This window comes from Choloepus didactylus, chromosome 15 (assembly GCF_015220235.1).
Source record: "Choloepus didactylus isolate mChoDid1 chromosome 15, mChoDid1.pri, whole genome shotgun sequence".
Taxonomy (NCBI): Eukaryota; Metazoa; Chordata; class Mammalia; order Pilosa; family Megalonychidae; genus Choloepus; species Choloepus didactylus.
Window position 1 is genome coordinate 64628327 of NC_051321.1, and position 23820 is coordinate 64652146.

The 23820-nt window shown below is 36.3% G+C and overlaps 1 protein-coding gene across 1 annotated transcript in view; it reads right to left on the reverse strand.

The window, feature by feature from the left end:
• Nucleotides 1–970: 970 nt before the first annotated feature.
• The window catches only part of DNAJC12 (DnaJ heat shock protein family (Hsp40) member C12), a 45013-nt gene continuing 22163 nt past the window's right edge, over nt 971–23820 (reverse strand). The window contains exons 3-5 of the mRNA XM_037805150.1: nt 20179–20318; nt 6906–7110; nt 971–2374 (exon numbers count right to left, since the gene is read on the reverse strand). Coding sequence (XP_037661078.1) covers nt 2280–2374; nt 6906–7110; nt 20179–20318 — 440 coding nt within the window. The 3' untranslated portion in view covers nt 971–2279. The remainder of the gene's footprint in view (nt 2375–6905; nt 7111–20178; nt 20319–23820) is intronic.

A 23820-nucleotide genomic window follows, 5' to 3' on the forward strand; every position in this document is an offset into this window, starting at 1 on the left:
GAAAGGTGTACAACAATGTATATGATATGCTATCATTAATGAAAAAAAAACAAAAACAGAATCCTATCATGTGTGTAAATGCACAGCTTATCTAAAGAAAGATATGCAAAAACAGTGCTTCTGGGATGGAGAACTGGAGGAAAAGAGTTGAGAAAGGAAAGGAAAGGAGGGAGGGAGACTGCATTTCTGCCTATTGATTATGACGAAACTTATCACATAGTAGAAGTAAGGATAGTAGCTAATACTCATAGTGCTTACCTAGTGCTGGGCATGTTCTAATTTAATAAACTCCTTCTCAACTATAGATATTCACCAGATCCTCAACTCCTTGAGTAAAACATGGCTTAAATATTTTTATATCCTACATAAATGCTAACAATGTTCTTAAGACATATGTGCTTCGTTCACTTATTATCAAACATGAGAGAAACTATTTATCTTCACCATCCGGAGTCAATTTAAATGCTTAATAATAATCTTTATGTAACATTGTCCTTTTATAATCAGTTTGCTAAGCCACAAAGGTGAATCATAATCCAAAAGTAAGTGGCTTTGAAAACATGTTATTATGCATACATCTGATTGTGGTGTGTGGGCACCCTAAGTAATTCAAATAAATTATTGAAAAAAAGTTGTCCAGTTTCCCCCTTATTTTTCATTTAAAGGGGAAAGACTGCATTATCAAAACACATCCCCTCCTTTTGTAAATTTTATTTGAGTCCAGGGGTGTATGTAAGCATTTAAGTGTAAAAGGTCTCCTGCTAAGTTGAGAGGGACAAGTATATAAAATATATATAAATATAAAAATGCTTAAACCCCCATTAAAGAGGAGCTATTTCTCATTTCTTATTTGGAGGCTTCAGGCATTATGGGAGAGAAAAGTAAACAGGAGCCAGTCTCAATCTTGTCAACAATATTTGAGAAGTGAATCTGTAACAAAAACAGAGAGGATCAAGGGTGTGTTATCTCCCTTGGTGAATAACTAAAAGTCATCAGTGCTGTAACACAGTTTGGGGAAAAAAGGAAAAAAATAAAAATAAAACCCTGATTCTTAGATTTAAACATTCACTCATTCAATCCAGCGTTTAGTATTTACCCTGAGCCAGGCATTATGATTGGCAATGGTGACTTTAACCTATTACTTTCTGTGAAAAGCTCATTTTAACTTAGCATGCATATTGCTTGCATTTATTTTCTAATTTTTTTGAAGTAAAATTCGCAGATATGGTAATAAAGCCAAACTACATTTTAATGGAATGGTAAATAGTGATGGAAATAATTCTCTGCACTGCTAGCCCTGACTTTTGGATTTGATAAAACAGTAAAATTTCAAATAAAATTGAAGGAACCAACATAGGGATGTATTTTTAAAAACATAAAAATTTTCATCTACTATAAACCACAAAGATAGGGACAACATAATTTCTGAATAAAGGACCACCTTTTATAGTGAATAAGTTTGTTTAAAAGACTTACTATATGCTCATTTTTCTCATTTTGCCAGAGATCAGTGAAAACTCTATCATTTACTAGAGAATCCCTGCTCTAAGATATTTTTCCTTCTTAATTTTTCATTCACTTGTTTTCAAATGAAAAAATAGCCATAGAATACACACAACCATCAAGAACTCCAACCTAAAGAGGATATGCTACCTAATAGTTCCATTTTCATAGTTTGAACATTAATCACTTGCTTTTATAACAAAATAAATTTTGCAAAACTTTATCATGTACTAAGACAAATCATAAGCTTTTAAGATCACAATTATTGAAGTTTATGTAGAAATACATTAATGTATTTCTAATTCTAATTATTTTAAAAATGTAATTGAATTATAAACTCATTATGAATGTTGGGAAAAGCATTTATTTTACTCCATGGGATTTAGACAAGGAATTTCATATTTCATTTTAAGTCAAGAGAAAACATTTCTTGTATACCCAGCACTAACACAGATCATAATATATCAATGAAATATTTAAATACAGAGATTGATTTCTTAAATGGATTTGTATAAATAAAATTCACAGAAAACACATATAATACGATCTACTTGGGATCTAAGAACTCTAATTTATGCAAATACTAAAAGAAACTATTCTTCTGCAAGTTTTCTCATTTAGAAAATGGTGTCACAGATGGATGAATCAGTTTGTACTCTAATTCAATTCACACACATGACATATAAACATGAAAATTTTAAGATGTGAACAAGGACTGCATGTTGTCAGCACAGGGGAAGGTCTTGCTGTCTCCATCTTCTGTGATGCAGGGATGTTCATATTTCATAGTTTCTAAACTTCCTGAGGAGTTCAGAGGGAGCATCTCCAGACCAGCGGAAACGAAGGTGCCAATAGTTCCCATCTGAAAAGCCTGCAAAAGAGAGAAAAGAAGACTTTAAAATCAGAGGTGGGAAAAGCCAAACTTGTAATAGTAAAACTTCTTGGTGAATAAAGTGATAAGATTTCACTGCAACAACTAAAGCATGTCTTTGGTATGAATTATTAATATCTTACAGACACCTATTAACTTAAGCAGACTTTGAATTCTTATGAATAGGCATTAAAATTTATGTGGAATCGAAGGACCTCACATTCTTAAATGCTCAATAACAGAAGGAAATTTATAGATGCTTCTTTGTAGGTGAATTTTGACAATTCACTTACAGAGAAATTGGAAAAAACTTTTAAACAGCTGCCAAATGTAAAAGGTGGGTGGAAAAGGAACCCTGGAAATACAAATAATTCAATACCATGGTTGTCGGATTTTTTTAAATTATAATAAACAGCAATGTTGATAACTACAGAAAAGGTCATTTTCTTTATCTACTGGAGGAAGTGTAAATTGGCCAAACTCTTCTGGAAGGCAATTTGGCAAAATTTATCAAATTCATTAAAATGTATATAACCTTTGCCCCAATAATTCTATTCCTGGAAATTTATCCTAAGAAAATCATCATGGATATGCCCAAGGATTTAACTATAAGGATCTTTATCTCAGGAAATTTATAAATGCTAAAAAATCAGGAAACAACCTAAGTCTTCAACAATAGAAAGTTGGTTAAATGGCTTTGATACAGTCATTAACAATTTATTAATATTTACTGTCATAGAAAAATGCTCATAAGCTACTGCTAAGGGAAAGGTAGTTATGAAATGGTTCAAACAATATGATCTCATCCCTAAATTTATTTATTTGCATGGGTATTTATGTTTTTAAAAAGAAGTCTTAAAAAAGTACACCCAATTGTTAACTGTACTATCACTGGGTATTGAGAATAGTTGTGATTTTCATTTTTATTTCCTTTTTTATCTGTTTTTTTCATATTATTAACAATGAACAGGTATGCCTTATGTCATTTTTTTATGTTTATAATATTGCTAATGAAAAAGGTTACAGAACAGTATATAAAATGTGCTTCCATTGATATTTAAAATCATTTTCTAAATATACAGTCTGGAAAAATATCCACAGAAAATAACACAGAAAAATACACAGAAAAATATACACAGAATAGTTGCTTATCTCAAGAAAACGGGATCTATTTGCATGTTTTAAAATTACCAAAAATCTAAAGAATTTCTGTTTGGAGAAAAGCAGAAAGGAAATTGTTTCTGACATTCTAACTGTAATATCGAAACATGTACACAAAATATGTATAGTATGATCCCATTTTAGGAATATAAACATACATGAAAATATACCACAATAACAATAATAGTTATTTCTCTAGGTGGCAAGATGATGAGTTGTATTTTCTTCCTTTTGTTTGACCATTTTTTCTCACATTTCTGCAATAGGTGTTATTTTTGTTGTTTTAAAAGATGTTATATACTTTAGGTTCCTCTAGAAACAGACCCCCAGACAAATTTGAATGTCTGTGGCTAATTTGGGAGGTGATCCCAAAATACATTGGCAAAGAGGAGTGAGGAAGGAGACCAGGACTATAAAGGGGAAATTATTCAGCAAGTCACCACCATGGGCGGCTGGAGTTGATCCCACTGGGAACACTGGGAGGCAATACAACAGCATGGCTACAATTGATTTTTTTTTAATTTTTTATTTATTTTTCTTTTCTTTTTACTTTTTTCTTTTGTTTTTTCAATTTTTTATTCTTATTTTTTCCATTTTTTTACAATTGATTTTTTAAAATTGTTATTCCAGGATGTTACTCAAACTATTTGACACTAGGACTGTATTTATCAGAGGCAAATTTACTGCATTTTTAAATGGGAAAAAAAGTAAAGGTGAGGTTGTTTTGCACCAGTTTTCAGATGCCTTGCTCCATATTTTCCTGGTTACAAGGAAGAGTTGGAATGTATTTGGGTTTATGTGGTGGCTGCTCATCACAGAAGAAGCAACAAAAAGGAAAACTCCAAAGTAAATATCAAGCACTGCTTGAGATAACAAATGTGCTGAAAAGCAATATAAAAAGGAGACACTCAGGGCTTGGTAAAATTGACATAATATTTCTTAACTGCTGACATTATAAAAATTTACACTGCAGTAAAATGAAATTATAAATAATCATGTAACTGCACTTTGGTATATCAAACTCTGAGTTTAAGGCACTACTCGGAACAGTCAATAATCTCTTAAACAGCATTTAGAAAATATTGGTAAATGCAGCCTTTGGCAGGATTTCTTAATTCTTATTTTCCAACAACAGCTTCTCAGATGATACCCCTCTCTCCCCGTGACCCCCCCCATTCATTTCTCAACCACAATAAGAGAAGACACTTCATAATGTGAAGGCATCAAAACTAGCATTACAACGTACTCTGATTAAATTATGGTATATCTACATTGTAGACTATTATCAGCTGTTAAAAAAAAAAATGACAACTCTAAACGTTAAGAACCAGGAGAAGTCCCCTATAAATAAAAGCTAACACTAAAGAAGCACTTCTCATGTGCCTGGCACTGATCTAAATAGTTTACTATATTAAGTTATTTACTCCTAAAACAAAACAAAACAAAACAAAACAAAAAACCTTAGTAGGTAGACCCTACTATTTTTACCACTAAATAGTAAGAAAACTAAGACAGAAGAGTTACTGAGCTTGCCCAAGGTCGCGCAACTGCCCAAGGTCACACAACTCAGTGAGCGGGAAAAGCTGGGTCTGCCCCAGGCAGTCTGTGCTCTTATCCACCTGTACCATAAAAGGAAGGCGCACTTATGACCCCATTCTTCATTTTTAAAGGTCTCCTAGGTATACATGGAGTTGCACATGCCTGTGTTCGCACAGAGAACTGTGTGGAGGAAGCACACCAGGCGCCCACCTGGGTTACTTCGGGAAGCAGAAGCTGAGAAGGGGAGGGGTCGGTGTCTATATATTACTGTTGTATGTTTTTTTTTAACAGCAGGCACATACTACTTTTGGGGTTTTTTAAAGTATCTAGGTAACTATTTTAAAGAGGGAAAGAAAGGAAATTTCATAGAATCCCGTCAGAGGGGCTCAAGTGGAACCTCAGCGCCATTTACTCCGTTCGAGGTGACCACAGCGGTTCAGGGAACATATAGATGTGGACATTCCAGGGCTGAAAAGAGAAATATTTGCGTGTTTGCCTGTGGGTGGGTGTGGGTGTGTAGGGGTGGTGTTTGTATGCATGTGTTTGCTTAAAACACTGCTTTTCTGAAATTCAGGATTCTGCTTTGATCAGTTTGTTATATTATAACCATTTCTAGTTACCAGGCTGATGCAATCAATGTGAGGACTCTACAGAAGGATCTCTTGGGTAACCAGCAAAGATCCCTGAATCAAACTCTAATTTAAAGAAACTTTATTCCCAGCAACTGATGGTCGTTTAAAAGTTCTTTCCAAAGATAGGTTTGAAGTGGCTATTTTTAGAAAGACTACAAGCCAGAACAAACTAATTATCTTTTTTAAAAACAAATGTTCAAGGATGTTGAGGAACCTTCTGCTTAAAGGCTAAATTCTAATGGAGTTTTGCATCACGACCTTGAGAATCAACAAATAAGAATGGGAAGGACAATTACCATATGTGTATATAACACACCCACACTAGATAAACACAACTGGATGGCTAGATAAAGCAAAGAAATAATAACAGCTAATGCTGTACCCAGGGCCTGCTGTAAGACAAGCACTATGCTGAACATTTTATATGAATCGTCTTATTTATCCTCATGGCAAATCTATGAGGAAGCCTCCATTATGATGCCCATTTTATTGATGAGGAAACTGAGATCTAGAGAAGTTAAGAAACTTTTGCCAAGTAATACAGAAAATATGCAAAGGAGCTAGTATGTGAACCCAGGTAGCGTGGCTTAGGAGACAGGAATTTAACCTCTATAATACCCTGAGCTTCAGGAGAACTATAAATGCTTCAGAATGTCTGTGGAGCTGCTGACACAAAAAGTGTCTTCTCAATATAATGCAGTTTCTTAAAACATAGACTGGAGCCAAACTGCTTTGGTGCAGACCCCACCCTTGTCATGTACAAGCCATATACCATTGGGCGAATTACTCAACCTACTTCTTTTTCTCAACTGCAAAACGAGAGAAATATTGGTACCAACTTCACAAGCTTGTTACAAGGATTAAATAGTGAATGTAAAATTAGCATTAAATAAGTTACTAGATGTAAAGTAATATATGTAAGGAATGCTTCTGACATAGTCAGCACTCAGTGTTTGCAAACGTTATTTCAGTAGCACGGAAGACACTCCCAGAAATGTCTCAAGGCCCCCTTGCAAGGAAGGTACTGAGGAATGTATCTTCTGTTTTCCGTGTGAGTGCTAAATGTCTTTCAAGAAGCTAAACCAATCCTTAAATTTGGCACTACTGTGCCGATTGGAAAAGGTTGAGAATAAATACTATATACAAGCCCGTTAATTGCAGACCTTTTCTTTTCTGCAAGGCTAAATGACATGACTTACCTGGAGAACCTGGATTTTGTGGGGAGAATGACTTCTCCGGGGACTCGGATTCTTTTTGTTCCATTTTCTCTGTGGTTGAACCCAGCTCCTCTTTCTTAATTTCTCTCTGCTCATTCTGCTCCTCATTTTCAATCTTGCTAGTATGAGCATGGTCAGATTCTTCCAACATCCTGTCTTTTTTACCTCTGACAGCCCAATGCATTGACTAAATTAATCAAAAGCAGGCACATGGTTACAAAATCAATCATATATTTTTTCTATAGTTAAAGTTCATTGCATGGTCATACTTGACTCACTCTTTTTGTGTCGATTATCAAAATGTGAGACTTGACAATTAACCAGCTATCAATTAATTAATCCAGTATTAATTAATCCTCATTGATGTGTAAGACTAATGGTATAAACGGAAATCTATAGCATGGGTCTAGAGAAAAGGGACCAGTGACAGAGAGGTTCAAAGAATGACGTTGTCAGTCCTCAAAAAGTTAAACGTAAGACTACCATAGTTTCAATTATTTCCTTATTATGAAATCCACTCCTAGGTATATAACCAAAAGAAGTGAAAATGTGTGTCCAAACAAAAACCTGTACACAGAAGTTCATCGTGGCACTATTTACAATAGCCAAAATGTGGAAACAACCCAAATGTCCTTCAAATGATGGATGGCTAAACAAAATATGGTATGTCCACACAATGGAATATTATTCAGCCATAAAAGGAATGAGGTACTGATACTTGTGACAACATGGATAAACCTTGAAATCAATATGCTAAGTGAAAGAAGTCAAGACACAAAAGGCCTCATATTACATGATTCTATTTCATATAAATAAAGACAGAAAGTAATTAGTAGTTGCCAAGGCAGGAAGGACTGGGGAATGGCTGCTTAATAGGTATAAGGTTTCCTTTTGGAGTGATGAAAAAGTTCTAGAATTAGTGGCAATGGATATATAATATTATGAATGTACTTAATGCCACTGAATTATACATTTTAAAATGGAATGCTATACAGCTATTTAAAATGAGACAGATCTGTATATGTTGATGAAGAAGGGTATCTCAGAAAGCAGTTATCACCTTTTCTGTATACATGTTATATTTCACAATAAGGAAATAACTGAAACTATGGTACTATAACCCATAACATTCTTGGAAATTTCCTATGTAACTATTTGTTAAATCATACTTTGAAAGTTATCACCTTTTTGCATGTATGTTATATTTCACATTAAGGAAATAACTGAAACTGGAACTGTAACCCATAACATTCTTTGAAATTTGCTCTCTAACTACTTGTTACATTACACTTGGAAAGTTATTGCTTCTATGTAAATATGTTTTACTCCACAATAAGAAAAAAAAAAAGGCAAAGCATGCATAACATGTACATAGAGGGGTCCTCTGTGTCTAAGTATGTATTCATTATTTAAGTCCCCACAGTTACACAATTACAAAAAGAAGCAAAAAATGATTGACACAAAAATATTTACTAAAGAAACATAAAATGAGTGCTACTCAAATGTCTCTTCTCTTAACATTAGCATCTGTCCCCACCCAGCAAATCAGGTTTTGAGGAACAGTCACCACGACTGTGGGATATTGTAAGCATCTGGCTAAACAAGGCAAATACAGTCAGTCACTGCTACAAAGTGAAATAAGCAAATCTTGCAAACACGCCAAGATTTTGTGAACTGGAAGAAAATAATGTTGGAAACTTGCTAAAATTGTCAGCAAAAGCACAGTCAAATGAAAATCTGGCAGAATTAGCTTGACAAAATAATAAGGAGAGGGAGAGGGGAGAAGGGAGCAGGAGGCCAAGGGAGGGAAAAAACCATAATGGTAAAATGGGCTCTTCAAAAGAAAAGTGTGGGAATGAGATGGAAGGGATGGGAGGAACTGACCCTTTTTGTATAGTTTTGACTTTTAGAATCATGTTAAGATTACATGTATTCAAAATATAAAATGAAGTCAACAAGAATGGAGGAAAAAATTAAAATTAAATGTGAACAGAAACAAATGAACCTAACTCTTTGTCAGATGAATAACCTAACCATTCTGAAAGAAAAATAAAAGAATTAACTTAACTTTTGGACATACCCTCAGTTTAAAAACAAAAAGAACTACTAACAAATCTTGAACTCATTTGTGGGTTTGCTTTTCTTGGTGGTAAGGACATATCAATTCTGAAAATATCTTGTGACTGTTATAGAATTGAGCAAAGGAATAAATACTGATGTTACTGAGCGCCAGGATTCTCACTGTAGAAGATAGAAATGTGGAATGAGGAAAGGCAAGGACTAGAATTAGAGGCATTGATATAAACTCACAATTTTAAAAATATATATGAGTGGAACTACCATTTCCCCCTCAGCTTTGCCTGCTGAAAGGGCCTGGAAACAACAACATCTCAGTATCAATGAGAACTCAGATCTTGGTTTCTAATATCATGCCCCACTAAAAGGAATCAGGACTCCTTGAAAAATGTCTAATTTCAGTACAAGATGAGCCTAGAACATCTTGTTATACTAGAAAGTAAGGAATTGATTTTTTTAAATGATGCAGACATGTCAAAAAAGACAAAGGAATCAGCTTAAAGAGGTTCTCACTAGCTGAATGAGGAAAATTTTGAGCACCAGAATGACAGAAACGGATTACATTCCACTGAGTGCAAATCCATAAGTCTATGCTGATAGTAAATAAATAATTATGTAAATAAGGGAAAAGGGAAATCTTTTTCTTGCAGTAGAAAGCCAGCTAGTAAATGTACAAAGAACAATAGAGTTAGAAAATCACCGTTTTGGAGCCATGAACTTTCTAAATATCTTTTCATTTGTGTTAAAAATGTAAAAAGGATAATTTGAATGTGTTTGTGTACATTGTATGAAAGATTTCTTCAAGGAAAGACAAGAGCTATAATTGTGGCTATTTTCAGGGAGAGAGTAGACATGGAGTCTAAAATAAGGATGGACTCTGTATTATATATCATATTGTACCATTTTGATTTTTTAAACAAAAATATATTAGTTTTATTATTTTTAATTTAAATTTTAAAAATAGGGGACATGTATTTAAAATGTTGCATACTTGACCATTGAGTTCTGGTATGTTTTATACTTTAAGACAAATGCAGGGACAAAACCCTTGAACTCTCTCACTAGAAACCTGGCATCCTAGAATTGTGTCCAGTATGCTTGGTGGTGGTCCTTGGCCCAGTGATATAAGTGTATAATTTTGTGAATGTAGTTTTGGCTTCTTGTGGTGGGATGTAGATTGAGGGGAAGATTAAAAAAAAGGATCTTCAAAAGCAGAGATTGTTTGGTCAGGGAAAGGGAAATAAAGGTAAGAGAGAGAATTCTCATTATATGTCATTTTGTACCTTTTTCATTTTGTGTCCTGTATATGTATTATTCATTAAAAATTTTTAAGATTGGATGGATGGTTGGAAGGAAAGAGGAATAGATGAATGCAGAGTAAGAAAAAGGTAATGAAAGTTGGTAGCATCATGAATATTTCAAGTAGACTCATCAACCAAAATAATGAGCATAATCATTTCTTGAAGTTTCAACTGTATATTATAGGAATCTATTCCTGAAGCTCTGCTGAACAGTGACACTAGTGTTGTTATCCAAAAACTGAGGAAAAACCCATAAGCCATGTATTTTGGGAAGTTTAAAACCCAGTATAAATAATTCTTCCGTTATCTGGGATATTGTTTTCCTGTGCCTCAGAAGATAGAAAAGCAAAGAAAACAAAACAAAATGTTGATTTTCTGAAGTTCAGAGCTTATTGAATATGCTCAGAAGTTGTGACATTTAGAAACTTGTGTCACTGTCAAGGGAAGAGGCCACAGCCTCTGCTCCACACGTGCCCCATGACGATGGGCCATCTCGTGTCTCATCTTCAAGGGGCTTCTTTCCTGGAGTGTCTGAACTATCCTGTGATACTGGTGCTGCCAACTCCTGCTTGAGGGCACCGCTTTATATTCTAGTTTAAACAAAAGCAACATAACGAGGAAGAGGCGAATATCACATGTGCGCATGGGGAGTTAGCTCACCCAAGCTACTGGTGGGGGGAAAGGGGGACAACATGTTTGTTCATCAGCATCTTAAAGAGATTAAAGAGACATCAAAGCTCCTTGGCACCGTCTCAGGAGCTCTAGCACTGGCCTCACAGGCAGCAGCCAGGAGAAACAACTCACCAAGAAGGGAAACTGCAAAGGTATGAAAAACCTTCTTGGAATCTTTTAAATAAATCTGTTCATGGCAATTTTTTAAGAACACTGGGAAATGCTAATGGTATGATTCTTTTTTTCATTTTTATTGAGATTGTTCAGATACCATACAATTATCCAAAGATCCAAAGTATACAATCACCTGCCCCTGGGTACCCTCATACAGCTGTGCATCCATCACCACACTTAATTTTTGTTCAATTTTTAGAAACTTTTCATTACTCCAGACAAGAAATAAAGTGAAAGATGAAAAAAGAAAAAAAGAAAAGGAAACTCTAAACCTCCCCTATCCCTAACCAACCCCCCTCAATTGTTGACTCGTAGTATTGGTATAGTACATTTGTTACTGTTTATGAAAAAATGTTGAAATACTGCTAACTGTAGTATATAGTTTGCAATAGGTATATATTTCTTCCCTATATGCCCCTCTATTATTAACTTCTAATTGTATTGTCATCCATTTGTTCTGGTTCATGGTAGTAATTTCTAGTATTTGTACAGTTGATCATGGACATTGCCCACCATAGGATTCAGTTTTATACATTCCCATCTTTTGACCTCCAACTTTCCTTCTGGTGACATATATGACTCTTAGCTTCCCCTTTCCACCTCATTCACACACCATTCGGCGCTGTTAGTTATTCTCACATCTTGCTACCAACACCCCTGTTCATTTCCAAACATTTAAGTTCATCCTAATTGAATATTCTGCTCATACTAAGCAACCACTCCCCATTCTTAAGCCTCGTCCTATATCTTGGTACCTTATATTTCATGTCTATGAGTTTACATATTATAATTAGTTCCTATCAGTGAGACCCTGCAATAATTGTCCTTAGGTGTCTGGCTTATTTCACTCAGTATATTGCCCTCGAGGTTTTGTCATCAACCCATTTTTTTTTTAATATGGTTTTGTTCACTCACCATACATTCCATCCCAAGTAAATAATCGATGGTTCTCTGCATGGTCATACATTTATGTGTTCACCACCTTCACCACTATCTATATAAGGGCATCTACATTTCTTCCACAAGGCAGGAGGGAGAATCAAAGAAGGTAGAGAGGCAAAAGAAAGAGGAAAAAAAATGACAGCTAGGAAGCAGCAAAAGGAAAAATAACCTTAAATCAAAGTAGAATAAAGAATCAGACAATACCACCAATGTCAAGTGTCTAACATGCCTCCCCTATCCCCCCCTCTTATCTGCATTTACCTTGGTATATCACCTTTGTTACATTAAAGGAAGCATAATACAATGATTCTATTACTTACAGTCTCTGGTTTATGCTGATTGCATCCCTCCCCCAATGCCTCCCCATTTTTAACATCTTGTAAGGCTGACATTTGCTTGTTCTCCCTCGTAAAAGAACATATTTGTACATTTTGTCACAATTGTTGAATACTCTAGATTTCACCAAGTTACACAGTCCCAGTCTTTATCTTTCCTCCTTTCTTGTGGTGTCTCACATGCTCCCCACCTTCCTCTCTCAACCATATTCACAGTTATCTTTGTTCAGTGTACTTACATTGTTGTGCTACCATCTCCCCAAATTGTGTTCCAAACCACGCACTCCTGTCTTCTATCACCCTGAAGTGCTCCCTTTAGTATTTCCTGTAGGGCAGGTGTCTTGTTCACAAAGTCTCGCATTGTCTGTCAGAAAATATTTTGAGCTCTCCCTCATATTTGAAGGACAGCTTTGCTGGATATAGGATTCTTGGTTGGCGGTTTTTCTCTTTCAGTATCTTAAATATATCACACCACTTCCTTCTTGCCTCCATGGTTTCCGCTGAGAGATCCGCACATAGTCTTATTAAGCTTCCTTTGTATGTAGTGGATCGCTTTTTTCTTGCTGCTTTCAGGATTCTCTCTTTGTCTTTGACATTTGATAATCTGATTATTAAGTGTCTTGGCGTAGGCCTATTCAGATCTCTTCTGTTTGGAGTATGCTGCGCTTCTTGGATCTGTAATTTTATGTCTTTCATAAGACATGGGAAATTTTCATGAATTATTTCCACTATTATTGCTTCTGCCCCTTTTCCCTTCTCTTCTCCTTCTGGGACACCAGTGATACTTACATTATTGTACTTTGTTTCATCCTTCATTTCCCGGAGACATTGCTCATATTTTTTCATTCTTTTCTCCATCTGCTCCTTTGCATGTAGGCTTTCAGTTGCCTTATTCTCCAGTTTCTGAGTATTTTCTTCTGCCTGTTGAGATCTGCTGTTGTATGTTTCCATTGTGTCTTTCATCTCTTGTGTTGTGCCTTTCATTTTCATAGATTCTACTAGTTGTTTTCTTGAACTTTTGATTTCTGCTGTATATATGCCCAGTAATTCCTTTACAGCCTCTATCTCTTTTGCAATATCTTCTCTAAACTTTTTGAATTGATTTAGCATTAGTTGTTTAAATTCCTGTACCTCAGTTGAAGTGTACGTTTGTTCCTTTGACTGGGCCATAACTTTGTTTTTCTTAGTGTAGGTTGTAATTTTCTGTTGTCTAGGCATGGTTTCGTTGGTTATCCAAATCAGGTTTTCCCAGACCAGAATAGGCTCAGGTCCCAGAGGGAAGAAATACTCAGTATCTGGTTTCCCTGAGGGTGTGTCTTAGAAAATTGCTCCACCCTTTGATGCCTCAGGTGACTGTGCTTTTCTGCCCAGCAGGTGATGCCTGTTAGCCTATAATTCTTGACTGGTGTGAGGAGGTATGGCCGTGTTCCCCCAGGCTCTGGGGTCTGGTTCTGAATGGAAAGGGCCCCACCCCTTTCCTCCTAGAGAAGACAGAGCCCCCAGGTGGAGGTCATTAGCATTTCAATGGTCTCTCTCTCTGCTTGTGCTGTCTCCACCCTTCCCCAAGTCACAGCCCTGGAAACTGAAAATGACTGGGGCTTTCTCCACTGAGCCAAAAAAGAAACAGACAGTCCCCTTCAGACCCAGTCCAAGATGACCCTCCAGCTCTCCAAGGTCAGTTGTCACCCAAAGCCTCTATCTGTTTTTTGGGGATTCGTACCTGTAGTGAGCAGTTCACACTCGCTACTTAAAACCCCAGTTGGAGCTCAGCTGAGTTATATTTGCTTGCTGGGAGAGAGCTTCTCTCTGGCACCACAAGGCTTTGCAGCTCCGGCTATGGGGGAGGGGGTCTCGCGACTTGGATCTGCAGGTTTTACTTACAGATTTTATGCTGTGTTCTTGGGCATTCCTCCCAATTCAGGTTGGTGTATGATGAGTGGATGGTCTCATTTGTCTCCCCACAGTTATTCTGGATTATTTACTAGTTGTTTCTGTTTTTTTGTAGTTGTTCCAGGGGGACTGCTTAGCTTCCACTCCTCTCTATGCCGCCATCTTGCCCCTTCTCTAATGGTATGATTTTAATGAATAATGACCAAAATGGTCACAAATAGCATGATCTCAACTATATTAAAAGGTAGTTAGATATATCCAAATAAAGACTATAACTATACCTGTGCATGCATATAAATGCAATTTAGATACAGAGATGATATAGATATAAAGACATAGATATAGATATAGAGACAGTCAAGAGGGCAACACAACCTTGTACACACTGTAAAACCATGGATATATTCAAGCCCTCTGCCCTACTCCAATCAGAAAAGTCACTTATTCCCACATTCATCCTATCTCTCCCCAATAACAAAGAAGCATCATCCTGCATCCTCTTCCACAAATACAACCAATCCACAGGCTGACTAACCCACTCACCCTCAAGATCCACGAACCACTCCTATAGAACAGTCACCACCACCAGTCAATGTAATCAGCTCACATACCACCAAATAAAGAGGGGAAAAATTAGAAGGAAGTGCACGAAAATGTTAACTGTGGTTACCTTGGCATGGCAGGATTATAACGTTACTTTTTTTTTTGTAACATTGTAATTTTTTTTATTTTAAATTCAGTTTTATTGAGATATATTCACATACCATACAATCATCCATGGTATAGAATCAACTGTTCACGGTACCATCATATAGTTGTGCATTCATTTTTTGAACATTTTCCTTATACCAGAAAGAATCAGGGAAAGAGAAACAAAGGTAAGAGAGAGACTTCTCATCATATGCCCCAAATCATCCCCCCATCCCACCCTATTTTTCATTTAGTTTTTGTCCCCATTTATCTACTCATCCCTTCATACACTGGATAAAGGGAGTGCGAGCCACAAGGTTTTCACAATCACACTGTCACCCCTTGTAATCTACATTGTATAATGTTACTTTTTATTTTCTTAGTTATATTTTTTGGTGTTTTTCAAGTTTTCTGACAAGTACATATATGAACTATTAGGAAATTTAGATTTAAAAAATCAGATATGGTTATGATTGCAAAAATATGTATGTGGGGAGCTTCTCAGTGTCAGGACTTTGAAAATTCAAGAATTCAGGGCCCAGAGAGCTGAATAATGACACAAAGTTGACTAGTTATTTTTATCATCCTAGATCACCATGAGTGAATGTTTTACTTGCCTGGGTGATTTCTGACCTGTTTTTGGGTAACATCCAAGTAGGACTGATTGCCTTTTGAACGGGCCCAGTAAATATTGAATTACACACTGTTTCCCATCTGGCTGGGGAAACTGACCAGACAGGCATCGCAGGAACCTCCCTGGTGGTCTGTGGCCAATTGGACTTGCCTCCAGGGCACCTGGCCCAGCCTGGGAACTCAGAAACAATCAGTATACAAGTAGTTACACATGGGGTGACTGCAGTCCCAACAAGCCCTCCCAGAAACAATCAATATATCACATGATTGGATTGGTTTACCAAAAATGTGTTTCTACTAAGTTTTTACAAACTGTATAGCAATTGATGTGGCATGGGACAGTTTTAATTGCATATAAGAATTTTTTCAACATTTATTTTGGCTGTGGCTTTGCTGTAACCATTTTCCCACAGCTGCGCTAAAGCCGTTCTGCCATATATTTTGGAGATAGAGGGAGAGCCATTCAAACCCTGAATTCTTTGAGGTAAAACTTTTAGCATGACAACAATGAATTTCCCTAAGATTCTTTGCGCTAGAAAGATCTCTGTTTCCCTTATCCCAGGATCCAAAGGCAAAGCTTACTGAAATCCTTACCCCATATCCCTTTTTTTAAAACCAATACCAGGTATCTAAATTTAAATTTCCAACATATTCATTGACCTGGATGAATTTTTAAAATATTTTTACAAATTAAACTATCAGGAGAAACTTCTAAAGTTCTGAAGCTCTGCTGAACAGTGACACGCTATTGCTGTTATCCAAAACCCCAGGGAAAAACCATAAGCCACATACATGGGGAAGTTTAAAACCCAGAATAGTTAATTCTTCTGATAACTGGAATATTGTTTTCCTGTGCTGCCGAAGTTAGAAAAGCAAAAAAGACAAAACAAAATAGTGATTTGCTGAAGTTCAAAGCTTATCTAATAAGTTCAGAGGTTGTGACATTTAAAAATTGCATCACTGTCAAAAGAAGAGTGCTACTGTCTTCCAAAATAAACAAACAGCTGGTGAAGTGACAGACTTGGTGTGGGGGAAAATATACCAGTTATGATTCCATCTCTCATGGATAAGAGAAATGTGTCATGCCTGAAGGCTCTGGTTCATTTGAGCAACTCTCCCAAAGATTCCCTGCAATGTGATCCTGTGTGTCAAGCTGCAAAAGTGCATTGTAGGATTTATCCTGCCTGCTAGCCAATGTCTGTCCTTCCAGAGGGATTCTACTACTGAAATAAAAAGTGGAAACCCAGGGTTAATGGTGTGAAGAGTAGGGATTTTATCAGATTTAACAATCTATAAATGCGTGGGGCAAGTAAACATGCAGGTAAGTGTGTTTTAGATAGATGTCACCCAAATTTCAAATTCTAATATTGTAATCATTTTATTGTCTAAATGGCACATGTTGAAATGTTTATCTACAAAGTAAGGATAGACTATAATCTATTAGATGATGGGCAATACTAAGTATGATAATTTTATTCTCTAGAGCAGTGATAGCAAAAGGACAGTTGAACTACATACAGAGAGAAAATAACAATTAAAATATTATAGTAAGAGTGAGGCTTTCACATGCAGAAGACTGTGAGGAATAGAATGTAAAGGACTGTGAGGCAGGCCACAGAATGTCTATGAAATGAGGTGCAAACCAGGTATAACGTGGCATAGAGGATTCAAAGTCATTGAGAGAGAGAAACAGAAGCAAGTTAAAACAACAAGGTTTAGCCCAGATAAAACCGTGTGAGAAAAAAATCACTACTGATTGGATGCAGAAAGACATGCACCTCATCATTTTTGTATCACTAATCAAAATTACTCCAAAACCAAATGCTAGCCCAGCATACTGTTTCAACTTTGCTGACCAGATAAATAATGCATCCAGTAAGGTCTAGAATGTAATTGTTAAGAGCTCAAACAGTTCATAGTTATGCTAAATTCAAAGCAGAAATGATGCGTTTGGCAACATGAAATTAGCATTTAATGGAAAGATGCTGGTATTATAAATTAGAGTAGGGATATGGAGAAGAGTTTTTGAAAAATTCACAGCTAATTTGATATTAGTGGTTAAAAATTAAATGACAGAGTTGAGCAGATTATCAAGAAAAATGAACTGTAAATCAAAAAGGCATTAGAAAAAAATTAATTTTTTTAAAAAGTTATTAGAAGAGCAACGATCAATAGATCACTGCCTCCCCCCTTATGTGGGATCTGACTCCCAGGGGTGTAAATCTCCCTGGCAATGCAGGATATGACTCCGGGGATGAATCTGGACCCAGCATCGTGGGATTGAGAACATCTTCTTGACCAAAAACGGGAAGCGGAATGAAACAAAATAAATTTTCAGTGGCTGAGAGATTTCAAATGGAGTCGAGATATCACTCTGATGGACATTCTTACACACTATATAGATAACATTTTTTAGGTTTCAGTGAATTGGAATAGCTAGAAGTAAATACCTGAAACTATTGAACTCCAACCAGTGGCCTTGACTCTTGAAGACAATTGTGTAACTATGTAGCTTACCAGGGGTGATGGTGTGATTGTGAAAACCTTGTGGATCACATTTCCTTTACCTAGTGTATGGATGGATGAGTAGAAAAATGGGGACAAAAACTAAATGAAAAATAGGGTGGGATGGGGGAGTATGATTTGGGAGTTCTTTTTTACTTTTGTATTCTTATTTTTTTTATTTCTGGTGTAAAGAAAATGTTAAAAAATGGATTGGGGTTTGAAGGCACAACTATATGATGGTACTGTGAACAGTTGATTGTACACCATGGATGACTGTATGGTATGTGAATATATCGCAATAAAACTGAATTTTTTAAAAAACGTCATTAGAAGAGCAAGAGTCAATAGATCAGTTGCAGTTATAGTGTGTCACACTTAGGAAAATGCAAATATGGTTATGCAGAGGTGGTAGTCATTGTCAACAAGGAATGTTGGATGTACCACGAATGGAGAAGAAGTATGTAAAGTAAAATCACTATTTTTAGAATGATTCTCTTTAGTTTGTTTTGTACTTTGTTTTTAGTTTGTTTTGTGGTTAGTCCCACAAAAAATAATTATCCTACCTTAAACAAATCCACCTGAATACAGACTTTGAAGAAAAGAGTTTACATTTTTTTTAATTAAATTCAGTTTTATTGAAATACATTCGCACACCGCACAATCATCCATGGTATACAATCCACTGTCCACAGTATGATAACATAGTTATGCGTTCATCACCACCATCTATCTCTGAACATTTTCCTTACATCAGAAAGAATCAGAACAAGAATAAAAAATAAAAGTGAAAAAAGAACACCCAAATCATCCCCCCATCCCACCCCATTTGTCCCTTAGTTTTTATCCCCATTTTTCTACTCATCCATACACTAGATAAAGGGGGTGTGATCCACAAGGTCTTCACAATCACACTGTCACCCCTTGTAATCTACATTATTATATAATTGTCTTCAGGAGTCCTGGGTTGGAGTTTGGTAGTTTCAGATATTTACTTCTAGCTATTCCAATACATTAAAACCTAAGAGGTGTTATCTGTATAGTGCATAAGAATGTCCACCAGAGTGACCTCTCGACTCCATTTGAAATCTCTCAGCCACTGAAACTATTTCGTCTCATTTTGCATCGCCCTTAAGAGTTTACATTTTAAATAGAGCGATTTTAATCATATACTTTTGGAGTTTTGCATTGCTTTTCCCCATTTCTTCAAAGACTCACTATTACTAGGCCTTTTATCAGTTAAAAACTATTTGCTCAAGTCTTCTTAAAAACTATTAAAAAGCAAATTTAAATGTAATCATGAAGGGCTATAATTTGAGATGCGAATCACTTTATAGAATAATTCTACAAATGTCCGTGAAAACTTATCTGTAGTGTAATTTATGTATTTGAAATCTCATGTCACAGAAAAGTGTTCCTATGGAAAGTGTCTCAGTAATAAATCATGCCTAAGAATGCAGAAACCTCTAAAATTACATTTTCTATATATTATATAAAGGTCAATGTATAAACAAAATATTATATAGCAGTAAATAATCAGTTTTCTTTAAATGACATGAAGAAAGTTAACACAATAGTTAAAAAATAGTCTCTTTGCATCCATCCAACAATTCTTTCACCAGAATTTATAATAGGAATAGTTTACAAATAATTTACAGCTTTCTTTGATGAATCAGATCCTGTTTCTTATGGAACCTAAATGCCTTGAAAAAAGAACAAGCTGATCTGAATGGAAAAATATGGCGGTGACGAACTTGCAATAGTTCAAAATTCAGCAGCATATGAGCAACTTGAGAAACATATTTATCAAAACACATAAGGCAGTAGATGATAATGGGAACATTGTACACGGAAACAAAAAGCCAAAGAATTGAAAACTGTGGTCACAGGCTCCTCTGGCATGTACTCATTGCTTCTATGACAGTGAATTTCCCCTGAGTTATATCCAGACTCTACTGGCTTCTTGGTTTTCTCCTTCCTTTTGCCTATTGACTCCTTAAAGCTACTGCACAAGTCTAATCACAGTAGGGAGAAACCCACCATTTTCACTGAGTCACTCAAAGCTTCCCACTGCTGGAATGGCATCGATATCTGGCTCCTTCTCCACTGGTCATAGTGGGCTCGACGCTCTTCATTCATCAGAATCTCCTTTGCCTTCTGCAGTTTCTGAAAAGTCTCCACTGGAAAACAAATCATAAGATGAGCACTTCTCTCCTGGAAAGGTTATTTTAAACCCTAAAACAGTCAAACTGATATCCGTGGAATCATGACTCTGCCACTTATTAGCTATGTGACCTTGGGCCGGTTTACCTCAGGAAGTTTTCTCATTGGTAAAATGAATCCTAAGGATAAGCAAGATCATGTATATAAAGAACCGGGCACATAACTTATCCACTCCCTTTACTGAGCTCCGGTTATGTACCCGTGCCCACTGCTGATGATACTGGCATGAATAACAGACATGATCTGTTTAGCAGGAGAGAAGGACAGCCATCTCTCCAAAGAGCTAAGGTATTTATATTTAGAATTTATAAGGAGCTCTTACAACTCAATAATAAGCAGACAAAAAGGCAATTAGAAATGAGCAAAAGATCAGAATAGACATTTCTCCAAAGAATATATACAAGAAGCACATGACAAGATGCTCAACATCATTAACTATCAGGGAAATGCAAATCAAACCCATAATGAGATACTACACCATACTCACTAGGATGGCTAAAATAAAAAGATAGACAATAACAAGTGTTGGTGAAGATGTAGAGAAATTGAAACGTTCTGAACATTGGTGGTGGAATTGAAAAATGGTGCAGCCATTTTGAAAAATAGTTTGGCAGTTCCTCAAAATGTTAAGCACAGAGTTACCATTTGACCCAGCAACTCTAAACCTAGATATATACCCAGGAAAAATGAAAATATATTTCCACACAAAAACTTGTAAATGGGTGTTCATAGCAGCATTATTCATAGTAGCTAAAAAGTAGAAACAACTCAAATGTTTATCAATCAAAGAATGGATAAACAAAATGTGGTACATATATACAATGGAATATTATTTTATATACAATGGAATATTATTTTCCATAAAAAGGAATGAAGTACTGATGCATGCTACAATATGGATGAACCTTGAAAGCATTATGCTATATGAAAGAAACCAGCTACCAAAAGCCAAATATTGTATGATTCCATTTATATGAAATGTCCAGAACAGGCAAATCTACGGAGACAGAAAGAAAATTAGTGGACAAGATAAGGTGGGGAGTGGTTGCTAATGATTAGCGGTTGCCAGGGGTTAGAGAGAGTGGGGGAATGGGGAGTGACTGCTTAATAGGCATGGGGTTTCCTTTTAGGGTGATGAAATGTTTTGAAATTAGAGAGTGGTGATGGCTGCACAATGCTGTCATAAAAATCATCAAATTGTACACCTTAAAAGGGTGAATTTTATGATATGTGAATTATATCTTAATAAAGCTGATATTTTTTTATTTTTTATTTTTAGGCCTTCTTCTCACTTAGAAGTACTTTATTTTTTTATCTTCATTTTATTGAGATATATTCACATACCACGCAGTCATACAAAACAAATCGTACATTCGATCATTCACAGTACCATTACATAGTTGTACATTCATCACCTAAATCAATCCCTGACACCTTCATTAGCACACACACAAAAATAACAAGAATAATAATTAAAGTGAAAAAGAGCAATTGAAGTAAAAAAGAACACTAGGTACCTTTGTCTGTTTGTTTCCTTCTCCTATTTTTCTACTCATCCATCCATAAACTAGACAAAGTGGAGTGTGGTCCTTATGGCTTTCCCAATCCCATTGTCACCCCTCATAAGCTACATTTTTAAACAATTATCTTCAAGATTCATGGGTTCTGGGTTGTAGTTTGATAGTTTCAGGTATCCACCACCAGCTACCCCAATTCATTAGAACCTAAAAACGGTTGTCTAAAGTGTGTGTAAGAGTGCCCACCAGAGTGACCTCTCGGCTCCTTTTGGAATCTCTCTGCCACTGAAGCTTATTTCATTTCCTTTCACATCCCCCTTTTGGTCAAGAAGATGTTCTCCATCCCACGATGCCAGGTCTACATTCCTCTCCAGGAGTCATATTCCATGTTGCCAGGGAGATTCACTCCCCTGGGTGTCTGATCCCACGTAGTGGGGAGGGCAGTGATTTTACCTTTCAAGTTGGCTTAGCTAGAGAGAGAGGGCCACATCTGAGCAACAAAGAGGCATTCGGGAGGAGGCTCTTAGGCACAATTATAGGGAGACTAGCCTCTCCTTTGCAGCAACTGTCTTCCCAAGGGTAAAACCTATGGTAGAGGGCTCAACCCATCAAACCACCAGTCCCCTATGTCTGTGGTCATGTTAGCAACCATCGAGGTGGCGTAGGCCAATACCCCTGCATTCTCCACAGGCTCCTCAAGGGGGCACTACATATTTTTTTCCTTGTTTTTCTTTTTTAAATCAACTGTATGAAAACAAATTAAAAAAAAAAAAAAATGCAATAAAAGAACATTTCAAAGAGACCATAACAAGGGAGTAAGAAAAAGACAACTAACCTAAGATAACTGCTTAACTTCCAACCTGTTCCTACTTTACTCCAAGAAAGTTACCTAATACAGCAACATTTCTGTGAACTTGTTCCTACTATATCCCTCAGAAATAAACAGACCATAGTCATTCCTGGGCATCCCCAGAACGTTAAATAGCTTATCTGTTCTTCTTGGATTATTGTTCCCCCTTCCTTAATTGCTCTCTATTGCTAGTTCCCCTACATTCTACATTGTAAACCATTTGTTTTACATTTTTCAAAGTTCACATTAGTGGTAGCATATAATATTTCTCTTTTTGTGCCTGGCTTATTTCGCTCAGCATTATGTCTTCAAGGTTCATCCATGTTGTCATATGTTTCACAACATCGTTCCTTGTTACTGCCGTGTAGTATTCCATCGTGTATATATGCCACATTTTCTTTATCCACTCATCTGTTGAAGGACATTTGGGTTGTTTCCATCTCTTGGCAATTGTGAATAATGCTGCTATGAACATTGGCGTGCAGATATCTGTTTGTGTCACTGCTTTCCGATCTTCCGGGTATATACCGAGAAGTGCAATCGCTGGATCGAATGGTAACTCTATATCTAGTTTTCTAAGGAACTGCCAGACTGACTTCCAGAGTGGCTGGACCACTTATACAGTCCCACCAACAATGAATGAGAGTTCCAATTTCTCCACATCCCCTCCAGCATTTGTAGTTTCCTGTTTGTTTAATGGCAGCTATTCTAATCGGTGTGAGATGGTATCTCATTGTGGTCTTAATTTGCATCTCTCTAATAGCTAGTGAAGCTGAACATTTTTTCATGTGTTTCTTGGCCATTTGTATTTCCTCTTCAGAGAACTGTCTTTTCATATCTTTTGCCCATTTTATAATTGGGCTGTCTGTACTATTGTCATTCAGTTGTAGGATTTCTTTATATATGCAAGATATCAGTCTTTTGTCAGATACATGGTTTCCAAAAATTTTTTCCCATTGAGTTGGCTGCCTCTTTACCTTTTTGAGAAATTCCTTTGAGGTGCAGAAACTTCTAAGCTTGAGGAGTTCCCATTTATCTATTTTTTCTTTTGTTGCTTGTGCTTTGGGTGTAAAGTCTAGGAAGTGGCCGCCT